Below are 17,147 nucleotides of genomic sequence, written 5' to 3'. Positions count from 1 at the left end.
TTGTATGAAGCATGAATTTCTGGATTCTGGAATGTTGAACTACAATCACTATGTTACTGGAGCACAATAGGAGTATTGCTGTTGAAACAGAGTTCCATGTTTGAATGAAGCATAACTGGTTCACCATATTATTACAAATTGCTCTCTAGCCTTATGAATCTTAGTTATATACTTTAAATACCATTTTATAAAATAACTTTAAGGCCTTGCTCCTGCAAACACTTACAGTGTACTTTATGCAGTGAGTAGTCCTTTTGATTTCAGTTGGACTACTCACATGTCTAATTAAGCACATGCATATATGTTCACAGAATTGGAGTATTAATCTGTACACGATTACAACAAATTTTAAAGGGTGGCTATTAATTCAAAACCTAGTTGGTTTCAAAAATAAATTTAAAATTACTTGTGAGTTTCCTTGACAACTTTGGTTTTTAAACAAAAAAGAAAATATGATTACAAACTGGAGAAATATTTTGTATGATTACATTGAATTTCCATAATCATATATATGTTGTAACAACAGTAGGAAGAAAAATGCTGTGGAAGTCTGACTTTAAGTACATGGTGTTACTTCAAAGCCAGTCCCATTCCTCTGTCAATTTAAAATCACATCTAATTTTTTTTTAACTTCGAGTACTTACAGGTAAGACCTAAGAATACTGAAACAAATTATGGAAATTCTATATTTGTACAGCACCTAACACAAGGAAGCCCAAATTGGTTATAGTCTTCTAGTGCTACATAAATGTTAATAATAGAGTTGGCAGTCTTCCAACATAATGTTCTTTTGGAAAATGCTGATTCATCTAAAGCTACATGTTTTGCAGAAATGTGTGGGTTTTGACAACATATTGTTAAATGGAACTGAAGGTTTTGACCTTATTGATACGGAACTTATGATTTTCTTCTTTGAAAAAATAAATTTTTAAAAATTATAAAAATTTGAAAAGTAAAACAAATATTTTGTTCTGATTGATCAGAATGATTTTTTTGGGGGGGGATTTTGTTTTAAAAGGGCATTTAGGGTTGTGGTGGTTTTTGTTTTTTTGTTTTTTGTTTTTTTGTTCTGTTCCAAAACAGACCCCCCCCCCCCCCCCCCATCATAGAATTTCATATGAAACAAAAAATTCTGGGTTCCCACCTAGGTCTGGGCATTTTCTGTCTTCTTTTCACTTTGTATAGTTAGTTTTTCCCTATGTAGATTTTAAGGCTGCATCAGGAAGGGGAGGGGGGAAATGGAAGTAGTACTAGGTAGTAGATGTATAATATCTGAAAATACTTTTAATTCAATTTTTAAGTGACTAGATTTCAAGTTGAACAGCATCCTTTTCTGTGTATAAATAGTGAACAGTATACAAATTGTATAGGTTTGAATAATTTTTAATTGTATTTGTGTAACTAACTGTATTTGAAGCCTCTAATAAAGTGGAAAGATTTTGTTTTGCAGATGATAGTCTTTTATTACAGCCTTTAGAATAGTGTGTGACACACAACATAGTTTCAGTAGCTAAGTACAGCTGGGCTAGTTAAAGGTGAATTCCTTTTTTTGCACATTAGTTCCTGCTTTTAACAACCTCATTTGTCTTTGGTAATAAGGGATCTTGGGGTTGTTACAATCTGCTTAGATTGTCAAAACTTAGATGACTTTGTTTCCACTTTTTGGGTGCCCATTTGAGACTTAAAGGAAGTTTTATATTTAGTGGGCACCTACAAGCACTCTGAAAATTGGGCCTCTTGTGAGTTTCTCAGGTTGAAACCCCAAAATTGGTAGTTACTTTTGAAAACTTAAGCCTTCAAGAAAGGGATAATAACTTAAAAATTTAAACTAAATCCAATGCTAGCCTGGTTTTATTCTTAAATTCTTAAGAACTTAACAGAAAAATCTTTATATAAATCTTCAAAATGATTAAAATATTTTATAGCACTGTTTGTTGAGAAAGAAGTTGCATTTTATATGTTGAAGTAGTTACGCAAGCTATACATACATACAGGAGGAACTTCCTTTTTATGGCATACTAATGTTAATTTACACCTAAAACCAATGCTTAGTGAACGCAAGGTTAAATTTTTATTAGAGAATATTTAAAAATAAACGGTACAAAAGATTTGAAGAGTCAGTTGTCGATCATTGGGGGAACATACAGAGTATGGGGGGGATGTTGTTATGTCGGGGTTGGCAGCACACATAATACATACAGACTGTGATGTCTCCAATGGTGGGGTAAGCGGTGGGCGAGATCAAGACACAGTTGGTAAGCGGTGAGGGTCAATCATCCACATAGGGGGTACAAATAGTCATGGGTACAAGTAGGTGGGCTGGGTAATGGTGATGGGGCGACCCTCACGTGGTGGGATTCAGTTAGGTTGGGTAGGTTCGGGGTTCAGGGGAAAAGGCCCAGCGGGGGGGAGTTAATAGGTCCCTTCCCCCTTGCGGGTGGGCGAGGTCTCCCCGGCTCACTCTTGGCATTGGCGGTGGCCGGTGAGGTTGGGTGGGTTCAGGGCTCAAGGGATAAGGCCCATCGGGGGGGGGTATATAGGCCCCTTTCCCCTTGCGGGTGGGCGAGGTCCCATCGGCTCACTCTCGTTATCGGCGGTGGCCGGTGGGGTTGGGCTGGTTCAGGGCTCGGGGGGGGGGGGGGGGGATATGGGTCCCTTCCCCCTTGCGGGTGGGCGAGGTCTCCCCGGCTCACTCACTGAGTTGGCGGTGGCCGGTGAGGTTGGGTGGGTTCGGGGCTCCGGGGGTAAGGTCCCGTAGCAGGGGGTTTAAAGGTCCCTTCCCCCTTGCGGGTGGGTGAAGTCTCCTTGGCTCATTCTCGGCATTGGAATTGGCCGGTGGGGTTGGGGCTCAGGGGGTAAGGTCCCTTCCCCCTTGTAGGTGGGTGAGGTCTCCCCGGCTCGCTCTTGGAATTGGCGGCGGCCGGTGAGGTTGGGTGGGTTTGGGGCTCAGGCCCAGTGGGGGGGGGGGAGGGTTAGTGAGTCCCTTCTCCCTTGCAGGTGGGCGAGGTCTGATCGGCTCACTCCTGGTATTGGCGGTGGCCGGTGATGTGTTCCGTGTAGATGTCATGTGTTCCTCTATGAAGTTTGGAACTTGATCTTTGCAACATTGTTCTGATGCATGACAGCCAGAAGGAGTAACAGATTCCCTCTTTCATTGTCCCAGTGGAATGTAGTGAAGGGGAAATTGCATTTTAATTACTGTAGATCCAGTGGTGAGATTAAAAGAAAAATATAAATCACTTCATCCATGATTGATTTTTTTTTCTCTACCAAACACAATAGGAAAATACGTATTTTTAAATAAGCTCAATTACTTTAGTTGCAACAATTGTTGCAGCTAAAGTAATTGAGCTTATTTAAAAACATTGAAACAATACTGGAACAAGAAATACTGGAACAATAAAAATGAACTGAGTAAGCACAGTTATTAGGTATTCATTTACAAGATACATCCAGCCAGTTTGTTACTGGGTTCAGTCTCTAGCTGCAACTGCTTCTAGCTGAAAAGGCTATTGAACTCTGCCAGACCGAATGTTCTAGCCTTAAAGGTGCAGTAATCTCTTGCTCACCATCAGGGCCAGCTCTAGGCACCAGCAAACCAAGCATGTGCTTGGGGTGGCAGAATTCCAGGGGCGGCATTCCGGGTTGTGGTTGTTTTTTTTGCTTCTTGCTTCGGCAGTTGCGCTCTCTGAGGTTGTTTTGGTTTTTGTTCTTGTTTTTTTGCTTGGGGCGGCAGAAAACCTGCTTCATTGGCCACAACTTTTGTTTAGATTTATAATGCACTTCAGCTTTATTTAAACAGTTTTTGCACCAATTTAACTGCATTTCTAAACCAGTATACTTAAATAGTGAAAAAAGTGTGTAAACAAGTCCTACTACGTAAAAAGAGCACTTATCCCAAGCTCAGGATATTCTTGACAAACTGTTAAATATTTTTAATACATAAACTTTGTCGCTTACTAACAACACACCAGCAACAACATGCATACAACAAAAAAATTAATAAACCACCACCAGTATTTCCTCAGCCATCTTCCAGCTCCTGATGGGCCACGCAACATTCCCTAAAGGTTAACAAACTCTGGCTGTTATGAACCTGCATGGGATGGACCCTAACACATTGCTCTGCCAACAGTCTCCCTTGATCTCTTACACAGTTTGAGCTGTAGCTCAGGCACCTCCAGTGATCGCAAATGATGATAACCATATAAAATAATGTAGTGGTCTTTTGTGTGTTTATTTTTTAACCAGATTCTCCTTTTTAAAGTAAATCTATGCCATAATTACATCAGGATGTTGCAGGCACAGAGGCCCGAGGACAGCAACAGCACTGGTTCGTTGCCCGGCATGCTTCGTGCCAATAAACATACCGGGGTGGAGAAACAATCAAAGTTTATTTGAGATCTCAAAGTGGTGCAAGGAGACAGGCAAGTCTCAAATCGAGCACATCAGTAAAAAATAGCTTCTCTCTTCTTATACTTTACAACTAAGCCCCCACCTCTCTCCCCCTGTACCTCCACCCCCTACTCCCCCTCCCCTCTCTACCAAAGACATGTTCATACATTTAAGCCGTTAAATCATTCTAGGGCTATAAATCTAGCTTGTTAGTAACATTTCTCTAAACAATCATTTGGTTCTGTTTACCCTTAGTTTACTACCCCTCCTCCAGCTAGAAACATGCAAACCTCATCATTATTGTTTAGGACCTGGTTATGAGCAAGGTCGTAATTGGTAACTGGCTATTTACACATTCCAATTCCTGTCCTTGGCTTTTGAGGTCGATTAGAGTTAAACATGGAAGGACAGAGTTTAAACATGGAAGAACTTCGGTTCATATATATAGGCCTAATGACGTCAACAAGGATATGATAGAGTTGGATTTAATTGTGTAATGAAAATATAGCTAGAGCACAGTACTTGTAATTCTCTTACAGTGTACGCTGGATGATTCAACAATTGCACAATATCTGTATCCTTGATTTCGTTTTGTCTATGTGACTGAAGTGAAACATTAATAATTTTTTCTCAGTAAATTCATAAGAGATCAGGCATTTGAACACAGTTGTTGGTGCATGATTGATTGAGTGTGCTGGAATTTCAAACTTTGCAGGGACAGCTTGTTAATTGCAGGTGATCAGTCTTATAGAGCCTTCAGCTTGTACTGAGGAAAGAAGCTAATAGTTTAAGTCTTGAGTATTTGAAAAATATAGCTCAGGAAATTGATTCTGTACAACATAATGTTCATAATGGTCTCTTTCAATCTCAAAAGGTGTGGTTGTAGATGCAGAAGTGTCCCTCAATACTCTTTTTCCCACGCTATGAAAGGTCCCCTCTGACACACATCACAGCTAAATGTTTTTAGAGCATGGGTCATTGAGAACTAATAAAACGTTGTTTAAATGTTCATTATTCTGTTTTGGGTGCTCTTGTGTTCCACAAGCGTAATTTTTCACAACACCTGAAGAAAATGTTTTTTTTTGTTTTGTTTTTAAAATCCTGAACATGTGAAAATAAGTCTGCGTTTTAATGAGCATGCAAATAAAATCATTTTCAACACAAGTGGTATAGTAGCCAGGACATCAGGATGAAGGGAAAAAGAACCATTTCCTTGGTTACTACTGTTAATCCAGTTGTCCCCAAACTTCCATCCCAAAAGCTGGTGGACTGAACACTCATCCATAAGTCAATGGTGTAACTGTTGATCTATCTGACTGCTCTGAGATGAGTTTTCTTAGTCATAGCACTTCACGTCACTTCAACTTTGTGCCATGCTTATTCATTCAAAGCCATGATGCATGCACAATGGAATTTAGACTGGTTAGGGAGGACAACTGGATCAAAAGAACACAGCTTTAGTGTGTTTAAAAAAAAAAGTGTTCACACAATTGCCCAAGTCTATGGTATCATCAATAATACTACTAAGACCCCACAATTTAACCAAAGCATTACTAACTTTTTATATGTGCAGTGTACATAGTCACAAGAGTGATGATCCAAAACTAGTATAACATTCAGATAGGAGCAGCAAAGTTGTTGGACTTTCTGGTCTATTCCCAAAGCAGGATTCTTTCTAAGGGATCATTGATTGGTAATCCCTTCATTGTCTTTAGATGGTAAATGTGCATATAGTTGGTGGTCACTTGCAGGATGGTCTTGTGAGGGACATGAAATACATCTCTTCCCCTTAGGCTGTAGGAGAGAGCTATACAGAACTGATCTTCTGCTTCTCATAAGGATCTGGGGCAGAGTTTCCCTATAAACCCTCATTTGAATATCTTAACACCCAGGATGTGGAAGAACCTGGTTCAATTCACCCTTCTCCTTGATATTTGGACATGTATTTGTCACCTCAGGTGTGTCTGCCCTACCCATGGAACTAAAGAGTTAGTCTCTTTCTCTGGCACAATTTAATAATATAATTATTTATACAAACTGGAACAGCTTCAACAAGAGAGATTGAGACTCACGTTAGAATATCTCACAGGCAAGTGATATAATATCCTCTCAGCTGCAGGTTGAATGTGCTAGGGTACTGTGGATCCCCATATGACACATCAGCCGGTGTGCTAATGGTCCAATTCTTATATCAGTGTAAAAATTAAGATTTAAATAGTTTTAAATCAATAGCTTTACTCCAATTTTAGTCTTCTAATTGCAGACAGCATTTAGATGAGAATCTGGCATGGATCTGTAGAATCCTTCCCTTGGTCAGTTGCCTACTTCATTCACTGCACAGTGGTGGACATGTTTACCAAGTGAGGTTGGGGACCTGTGAAAGGACTAGATGATAATTATGTGATTAGACTGTTCTCCATGTATATTCACCAAGAAGGAAAGTTTTGGTTTCTTGGGTATGTTAAGGTTGCAAAGTAAAGCATTCAAACTTTTTTTTGCAACTGCCTCTTTTCAAATTTCTATTTTCTACAGAATTTTTTAAATGTAGAACTAGTTGCAAGACCACTTTATAATGCTATGTCATACACACAATATACACTTATTATGGCAAGGGTTTCTGCAGAAATTGGTATGTTTCAATATGCATCTTAAACAAATACAGAAGTGGGCATGATTTATTTAATACCCACATGGATAAAAAGGTTAAAAAGTTTTTAGTTTGATCCAAAGTTCCATGTGCATACATATGCACTAGATCCCTTTTTTCTTTTAGAAAATTGACTCTTTAATATTAGCTTATTATATATATTAAAACATTATTTTAATAACTCTGTTTAGGTTAAAACTACCTTATTAAAATAATACTAGATAGTCCTTATCTCCATACAGTTACCAAAACTTAAACTTTCTACTCAGCCTACTAGAACATTAGTGCCTTTTGGGGAGGAGTGGGGTGAGCATGTTTAAATATATATATATATATATATAATGGGAAAATGTATTTTGAAAAAAAGCTGGACTGCAGAATCTGCAGACTGAAAGCATTCATTTAAATAAAATAGTAAGATTCTAGGCTTTATGGTTGTGAGGAAAACTTCTCAAATATAAACAGAATACATTGATTCACTATTGTCTTCTTGAGACTCCAAGTAGCTTGAAACAATGAATTGGAGAGGTGGTGACTCCTTTGCCCTCTATTCATTTCATTGGGGTGTTGAGAACTCTAAAGCTTAGAGATGGTACTAATACCAATATTAAGGCCTGGTCTACACCTAAAACTTAGCTTGACCTACCTACATAGCTCAGGGTGTAAAAAATTTACTCCCCTGTGCGATGTACAGTAGATTAGGCATGGCTAGGTCAACGGAAATATTATTCTATTGACCTAGTTACAGGCTCTCAGAGAGGTGGGTTACCTACATTGATGGGAAGAATCCCTTCCGTCAATGGAGGAAGCATCTAAACTACAGTGTTACAGTAGGAAAGCTGCAGTGGTGTTGCTGAGCTGCTGTACTGTAGACATATCCATAAGTATTTTATTGCTGTTCATTTAAATGGATCGAATGGGGTAGAGTATGGAAGCGTTTCCCACTGGGAATGGGAATTGGAAGTTGCTGCACGGAAGCAAATGAAGGGGAAGAAATAGAGGGGAAAGTCAGGGAAGTGGTTGAAAAATGGAGAAAGGAGAATAGAAAGGGAAGACAGGGCAAGAGTTGAGGTGTCATAAATGTAAGCATATTTTCCCCACTGAGTGAAGCTAGATAGCATGAAGAAATAGTGACTGAACTTTTATCTAATGTATAAAGGTCTCATATTCTACCATCCATCTTTATGCAATTTTTTCATTGACATCAGTGGGACTGAAAGTAGCATATAGTCCTAAATTTATACCCCAGTCCAAAGTGTTGTGAACTCTCATGATTTTACTGCCACTCTTGCAATATTTGGTATCTTCTTAAAAGCCTCAGGTCCTGGAGTCATGTGGTTAGGTGAGAATCTCAGCTTTCGTTTATAAAAGTTCATTCCTGGCCCTCATGGTTGTAGAGAAAAGCTTAAAAATGTGAACCCTAAAGACTCAAAATCAGAAGGCAAATACCCCCTCCCCATTTTTTATAATCTTCATGATTTTGCGGGCCTGATTTAACATTTTTGGCCACTTGGGGTTGGCAATGCTGAAACCATAGCTAAAAAGTTGAATTCTTTCTACAGAATGAGTTTGATACCCCTAACCTAGCTAGATATTGGTTAAGCAGTTAAGGGTATGAAAGGACAGATTTAATTGAGATGCTTTTGATAGTTTGACATACTTTCATGACATTTTCCTGGATGTGTGGGAGGAAATGATTTTTTAAAATGTAACTTTCTAATTTCTGTAAAATCCATACACACAAGCTCAGTTTTGAAGAACTGTGGAAATTTGGGCTACAAAAATAGACTTGGTACATACCTGTAGTTCCAGGGGCAGGGGAGAAATAAATGTTACTGTCCAGTGTTCCTTTTACTTTTCTCTGTGTGTGTGTGTGTGTGTGTGTGTGTGTGTGTGTGTGAGAGAGAGAGAGAATTATGTCAAAATGAAAAAGTACATAATTGTATATGCCCTTTTTACAGTGACTGAGCGGAATTGCTATCACTTGTTGCTCCCACCAGCTAAAACTTTGCTTTATTTCATACTGTGCATTACTAGATTATCCAGTTTCCTTTGCAAAAAACAAAATAAAACAAAAAAAATCCACAACTCATCACATTCTTTCCTTTATAATTTATAACAATGTTTTTCTTTCTTTCTTTAACCTTATTTATCACTGCCTTTGCAATAACTTGCTCTCTAACTTTTTCCATTTTCTCTCTTCATTTTTTTCATACAGTGTTGTTACAGATCTTATAGCAGTCGGTTTAAAGGTAGGAATCTTTTTCTGTCCTTTCATATGCACTTGTTACCTCTTTATTTATAGCACTTTTATTTCTTGTTGATACCATATTGATGTTCATATCAATCATGTATTATTGTGCTATTTATGTCTTAGCAATGGTCCTGTACCTTTATTTCAGCCTTCAATATTTTTTTTAAAAACTGAGTGTTCAGCAGTCAGTCTCCTGTCCTTTACAAGTCCATATGAGTTTTTTTTTCTGACCAAACTTTAAAAAGTTTATTTACTGGAAATTGAATTTAGTGTTACAAATAGATATTGTTTATGAAGAGCAGTAATAGCTTGTACTCTGCACTCGGGACCAGGGACATAGAAATGCCAATGTAACAAAATATAACTGGGACAGGGACATTTGGTGTCAATTGTTTTGCTTCTGTTTAAGGCCCATTACGTATGTTTTCAATCTGAGAATCTAGTTCCCAAGCCCACTTTACATTCCGATTTTGTGCATGTTGTAGTAAGAAACTGGAGTCTTACAATTGTATTTAAAAATGCCAAATGTATTATTAACATTACTTATTTTTATTGTGGTAGTACCTAGAGGTCTCAGCCTCTTTGTGCTAGGCACTATACATCTGATAGACTTGCCGGTAAATATTTATCATTGTTGGCTTGTTATACATTTATCAAGATTCATATTAGGGCTGTTGATTAATTGCAGTTAACTCATGTGATTAACTCAAAAAAATTAATTGCAATTAATCACACTGTTAAAAAATAGATACCAATTGAAATTTATTAAATATTTTTGGATGTTTTTCTACATTTTCAAATATTTTTCTACTACAACACAGAATACAAAGTATACAGTGCTCACTTTATATTATTTTTGATTACCAATATTTGCACTGTAAAAAGGTAAAAGAAATAGTATTTTTCAGTTCATCTCATACAAGTACTGTAGTGCAGTCTCTTTATCGTGAAAGTGTAACTTACAAATGTAGATTTTTGTTGTTGCATAACTGCACTCAAAAGCAAAACAGTGTAGAACCTTAGTTCCTACAAGTCAACTCAGTCTTACTCCTTGTTCAGCTAATTGCTAAGACAAGCAAGTTTGTTTACATTTATGGGAGATACTGCTGCCTGCTTCTTATTTACAATGTCACCTGAAAGTAAGAACAGGTGTTCACATGGCACTTTTGTAGTCGGCGTTGCAAGGTATTTACATGCCAGATATGCTAAACATTGTATGCCCCTTCGTGCTTCGGCCACCTTTCCAGAGGACATGCTTCCATGCTGTTGATGATCGTTTTTTTTAAAAAAAGAATTAATTAAATTTGTGATTAAACTCCTTGGGGGAGAATTGCATGTCTGTTTTACCTGCGTTCTGCCATATATTTCATGTTATAGCAATCTCGGATGATGGCCCAGCACATGTTCATTTTAAGAACACTTTTTCACAGCAGATTTGACAAAACGCAAAGAAGGTACCAATGTGAGATTTCTAAAAATAGCTACAGCACTTGATCCAAGGTTTAAGAATCTGAAGTGCCTTCCAAAATCTGAGAGGGATGGAGGTGTGGAGCATGCTTTCAGAAGTCTTAAAAGAGCAACACTCAGATGCGGAAACTACAGAACCCGAACCACCAAAAAAGAAAATCAACCTTCTACTGGTGGCATCTGACTTAGATGATGAATATGAGCATGTGTTGGTCCGTTCTGCTTTGGATTGTTATCGAGCAAAACCCATCATCCGCATGGATGCATGTCCCCTGGAATGGTGGTTGAAGCATGAAGGGACATATGAATCTTCAGCGCATCTGGCATGAGAATATCTTGCAATGCCAGCTACAACAGTGCATTGCGAGCTCCTGTTTGCACTTTCAGGTGACATTGTAAACAAGAGCGGGCAGAATTATCTCCTGCAAATTGTAACCAAATTTGTTTGTTTGAACGATTGGCTGAAGTAGGATTGAGTGAACTTGTAGGCTCTAAAGTTTTACATTATTTTATTTTTGAATGCAGTTTTTTTGTACATAATTCTACATTTGCAAGTTCAACTTTCATGATAGAGATTGCACTACAGTACTTACATTAGGTGAATTGAAAAATACTATTTCTTGTGGTTTTTTTACAGTGCAAATATTTGTAATAAAAAATAAATATATAGTGAGTACTGTACACTTTGTATCCTGTGTTGTAATTGAAATCAATATATTTGAAAATGTAGAAAACATTCACAAATATTTTAATAAATGGTATTCTATTGTTTAACAGCGCGATTAATTGTGATACTTTTTTTTTAATCTCTTGACAGCCCTAATTCATAGGTAGACAGATTTGTGATTAAAATTAAGACTGCCTCACAGACTCTAAACATTTAAAGTCATGTTTGTGTACGCAAGCCTTGACATTTTGGCATGTAAGTATTTTTAGGCTTATGCACAATGATTTTCAAAGATCCAAGATTGTGCTGGATCCTTCTTCCTCTCCTCAGTCTGTTTCGGCACTGTTGGCACAGATGCTCTTAGCTGAGAGGCTTTGACTGCTCAGGTTTCTTTGTTAGAAGGAATCTCCTTTGTTTTCCTTACCTGACTTTCCCTGGTGCAGTAGATTCCTCTGCTTGCCCCATCAACACAACTGGTGCCATTAACACTCTGTGGCCATTGTGGCTCCATCAATACACTCTTTAGTCATACCAGCACTTCCAGCTCTGCTGATACACTCACGGATTATGCTGGAATTCACCCGAGGCTGGCACTTTTCACGTGCTCTGCAGCTATCCCGACTCTTCCAGCACCAACAATGTACATGGCAATGTTGATACAGTCTGCGGGCTTACTCACACCACTAGTGCTGATGACTTTGTCCGCCTTTTGATCATCCCAACTATTGCCTGCTTTGAACCTTGTCCGTGTCTTGTGTACAAACATCCTCGAACCCCAGTGGGAACTGCTCCTCCCTATTCTGAGGATGTTTGTTTTTTCTTTGAACTCAGAGAGAGTAGCCTGTTTCTCATTCCAGACCCTTTAGATCACCCTGCAGGTCTTCTTCAAATACCAAACCTAAAGACCCAAGATTGGTTCCCTACAGGAACTTTCAACTTGGGTCGCCCACCATCGATGTCTCAGATTGTCTTTTCCTCCATGGCCTTATTGGTCTTGATCTACCCTGAGAGATTCTAGACTTAACTCCTGCACTACAGAAGTTTCTCAGCATCTTCCTGCCATCCTGCAACCTGATGCCATGGATTCTATGGAGGAAGGACGTTCCTCTTCACGTCTCTTCCACTTTGCTGGACAAAGTGGTAACTCTAGAGTAGGCTGCCTCTCAGAGGACTCCAGAGTTTTTTCAGATCCTAATGAAGATGGTGGTTATCTTTTTTAGGTGTCCAGGTGGAGATTGTGCAGGAGAACCTGCATGCTTTCCTGAACGTCTTACAGATACCTGTTCCAGGAATGGGTTGCCCTTCCTATCAGCGAAGCTTTACTAGACCCTGTGAAGGCTCTGGCAGACTTTGGCCTCTCTACCTCCTCTGGCTAAGGTAGACAGAAGATACCAAGTCGCTCAACGAGACTTCGCTCTCCCAGCTTCTGATTCCTTGATTTTGCCAATGATTTTGCCAATCCCAATCTAAAACGGTGTAATTAAAGAGACTTTATCTGTATGGGTGTAAGGCTTATTCCACTGCCACACTTAAAATGAGAGTTGCCAATTATCAGGTTCTATTATCTAAATATAATTATGTTAACTTCTTGGCCAGCTCCAAGATGGCGTTTTTGGTGGCAATTACTTATGCAAGGAGGGTTTCAGAACTTCAGGCTCTCCTAGCCAACCCTCTTTCTATGGCCTTTCATAAGGACAAGGTGTTCCCTAGGCCAGTGGCTCTCAACCTTTCCAGACTACTGTGTCCCTTTCAGGAGTCTGATTTGTCTTGCATACCCCAAGTTTCTCCTCACTTAAAAACTGCTTGCTTACAAAATCAGACATAAAAATACAATAGTGTGTCACAGCACACTATTACTGACAAATTGCTTACTTTCTCATTTTTACCATATAATTATAAAATAAATCAATTATAAAATAAAAACAATCAAATATAATTCAGTGTATAGTATATAGAGCAGTATTAATAAGTCATTGTGTGGCATTTTAATTTGTACTGTCTTCACTAGTGCTTCTTATGTAGCCTGTTGTAAAACTAAGCAAATATCTAGATGAGTTAATGTACCACTTGGAAGACCTCTGGGTATGCGTACCTCTGGTTGAGAAGCACTGCCCTAGGCAACATCCTAAGTTTATGCCTAAGGTAGTGTCAGCCTTTCTTCTAAACCAGTGTTTCCCGAACTTGGGACGCTGTTTGTGTACCTGCCACGTCCGCAGGTCCGGCCGATTGCGGCTTCCACTGGCCGCGGTTTGCTGCTCCAGGCCAATGGGGGCTGCGGGAAGCGGCGTGGGCCGAGGGATGTGCTGGCCGCCCTTCCTGCAGCTCCCATTGGCCTGGAGCGGCGAACTGCGGCCAGTGGGAGCTGCGATCAGCCGGACCTGCGGATGCGGCAGGTAAACAAACCGGCCTGGCCCGCCAGGGGCTTTCCCTACACAAGCGGCGTCCCAAGTTTGGGAAACACGGTTCTAAACCAAACCATTAACTTTCTGATATTTTCCCCAAAGCCCCATTTGTGTAAGGCTAAGGAACCACCTCCATATCTTGGATGTTCGTAGATCCCTGGTGTTTTACTTGGACCATACAAGACCCTTTAGATCTTTCCCCAGACCTTGTGGCTTACACTGAAAGAGCTAAGGGTCAACCAGTGTCATCTCAGCAAATCTCACTGGGCTTCTGACTCTGTCAAATTCTGCCATGAGCTTTCTGAAGTGTCTTCTCCATCAAGAAAAACCGCTCACTCTACCAGAACTTAGTGCACCACTTCAGCTTTCCTGAGCAATGTCGCAAGAGGATATATGCAAGGAAGCAACAGAGTCACCTGTGTGTACCTTCTCTACTCATTATACCATCACTCAGTCCTCTCTTGAAGATGCCAGTTTTGGCAAGTCTGTGTTGCCGTCTCTCCTCAGATGATCCAAAGTCCCTCCATCTGTGAATGAACTGCTGATGTCACCTACAGTGCAGTGTGTGTGTGTGTGTGTGTGTGTGTGTGCACAATCTACCTTCAGTGAACATGGAGAACAGTTGATCTCCATCCTCTTTATAACCGCCCTTAACATATTGAAGACTTGCATCCCAATGCAGTTGTCTTTTCTCAAGACTAAACGTGCCCAATTTTTTAATCTTTCCTCATAGGTCAGGCTTTCTAAACCTTTTATCATTCTTGTTGTTGCTCTCCTCTGGAATCTCTTCAATTTATCCACATCTTAATGTGTGGTGCCCCAAACTGGACTCATCATTCCAGTTGAAGCCTCACCACTACTGAGCAGAGTGGGACAATTACATCCAATATTTTACATATGGTAATCCTGTTAATAGAACCCAGAATATTAGCCTTCTTTACAGTTGCATCACATGGTTGACTCATCGTCAATTTGTGATCCACTATAACCCCCAGATCCTTTTCAGCAATGCTGCCTGGCTTGTCCAGTTCTGCCCTCACTTCCACCTGTGCTACTTCAATGAGGCAAAAATTTGCTTCAAGCCATTGTAAAATTCCGCTCTTACCATTTTAGATGCTGCATGTTATCTCTCTTCTCCCCCTCTCCCCCCCCCACCACCCCCGGACAAAGTATATCGTTCAAAACTGTGTTTTTGGTCTGATTCATTTGGAAGCTAAAAAATACATTCCGGATTTATGTTCAATGATTTAACCAGTGTAAAAATAATTTAGTTTCAAAAGTGCTTTGTAGTCACGTAATAAGAATCCTATCTAGTATTTTGCCTGGAAGGAGGACGTGTGGAAAAAGAAAGAGTTTAGTTCACTTTAACTGCAGGGAGTTATTTATTTGTAATTACAATCTGTGAATGATATTCCAAGACCTAATGAAGGCATGCAGCCTGAAAAAGGCTGCTGGATGAGCAAACCACTGAGCCTCACCGCTAGAGCTCAGGTCTACTTACAAACCCAACCTCTTCGACATATAGGAAAGAGTATTACTCAACATTACACCTACAGGTTTCATGAGGCCAAACAGCCACTGTCCAATAAATATAACGGCTATCATGGTAGTGAAATAAGAAAAGGTCTGCTTCTCTGCCTTTGACTTTTTTCTGTTGGCAGCATCCCACCATCTGCCAACCAGTAAGTTATGACACACAGACTTTATTCAAGTTCCATTTTTTCTAGCTATGCAGATTTCTCTTGCTTTGTTCAGATTAGCTGCTCAGAATATTTTCTATTTTTGTATTGTTTGATATTGGCTTCCTACTTTCAAGTAGAAGTAGTTTGAATAACTTGTCAAGATTCTTAAATGAACTATGTAATGTCTTACCAATCTATTCACGAATCACCGTAGGATTGTGGACTTAGTATTTAAGAAGCTGGAGTTACAGTGATCATTCTCTTAAAGGCTCAAATGATACCTCTCTCTTAAAAATGTATTGTTGGTAATCATTTTGAATATGAAGAATTAAAGATCCAGGCCCTGATGGCTATTTTTCTCCTAAGCCACATTTCCTACCATGGGAAGCTAGGTTGTGTGGATTGAGAACTCTTAATTACTGTTTCTAGACTGTAGTTTATAAAAAAAATAAGTTCAGATAAATTTTGCTCATCTTGTGTAAGTGGATACAACCTTATATACAAACATTTTATGACCTTGTGGGTGTCTCTCTTATCTCATAATCCTGAAACATGTTCCACCAGGCCAAAAACAATGTTTGAGGAATGTGTCTATCTCAGAGGTATGCAAGGTTGTTACTTGGAGTCAGTTTGAGCATTTATGCAGCATTATTCTCGACTTGGCAACTAGATATAGTCCAATTTGGGAGAGTAGTCCATCAATTTTCAACTAGCTCTTTACAGGCCCACGTTATGGAGTTAATCTCCCCAAAGTGGGAAGCCTCCTTGAAATCTCCAAAGAACTAGATACGGAAGATAACTTTAGTACTCCCTCAATTTTAATTTTGCCTCTGTAGTAGTGAGTGGGAGACTTTTACTGAAAAGAATGTGGGGCTGTTTTCTCAAATAAAATTTTTCTTTCAATTTTTGTTCCAGTTTTGGTCAGTTCAGTCTTAGAGAAACTATTTAATTTCCTTACTACATTAAAGAAACAACTGCAGAATCCAGGCCTTTCTGCTTTTGTTTTCTCCCAGTATGCTAACCTTGGACTATGTTGCAGAAGGTCATGGGGGAAGAAGAGAGGAAAACATGACTTTTTACAGATGACACCTTTTTTGTTTTTTTGTTTAATATGTAGGTATTCCTTGTATCATATACGGCAGGGTAATGAATTTATGTGGATTTACTAGGAAAAAAGCCAGCATTGGAGACTGGCAAACAATTGGAAATTTGCAGAATATCCAGAAAAGCTATTTAGTTTGTGGAGAGAGAGGAAATAACTGCTGAAATGTAGGTTTCCATGGTTTTTGGAACCAAAGACAGCCAAATAAATGCAGTGAGTTTTTGATTCACCATAATAAAATATAGGAAATATCTAGGTTTTTTTTTTCTCTTTAAAATTGTATAATACTTCCATCAGTCTGGCAAAACTGTCAAGAGAGCTTATCGGCATGGGAGAAATCTAATTCACCTTTACTTGCATATGAGAGTGACAATCCCTACTCTACAAAATCATGCACATATTAAGTGTGCAAACATTCATCTGGACACACACACACTATGTGCCTATTTCTTATCCTCTTCACTCTGATCAAGTCAATGACACTCTGACAAGCCCCATTTGTATTGTTGACACAGATACCCCCTCCATTTA

General features: G+C 39.2%; 1 protein-coding gene across 2 annotated transcripts in view; it reads left to right on the top strand.

Moving 5' to 3' along the window:
* The window catches only part of PTBP3 (polypyrimidine tract binding protein 3), a 106,827-nt gene that overhangs the window by 1,371 nt on the left and 88,309 nt on the right, over window positions 1-17,147 (top strand). The window contains exon 2 of one of the 2 annotated variants that reach the window (XM_065406011.1): window positions 9,261-9,294. The exons of the other annotated variant lie outside the window; for it this stretch is intronic. Within the exon in view, the coding sequence (XP_065262083.1) occupies window positions 9,261-9,294 (34 nt within the window). The remainder of the gene's footprint in view (window positions 1-9,260; window positions 9,295-17,147) is intronic. 2 annotated transcript variants of the gene reach the window in all.

This window comes from Emys orbicularis, chromosome 6 (assembly GCF_028017835.1).
Source record: "Emys orbicularis isolate rEmyOrb1 chromosome 6, rEmyOrb1.hap1, whole genome shotgun sequence".
NCBI lineage: Eukaryota > Metazoa > Chordata > Testudines > Emydidae > Emys > Emys orbicularis.
The sequence above is the reverse complement of the archived record's forward strand: the minus strand, read 5'-3'. Positions and strand labels throughout refer to the sequence as shown.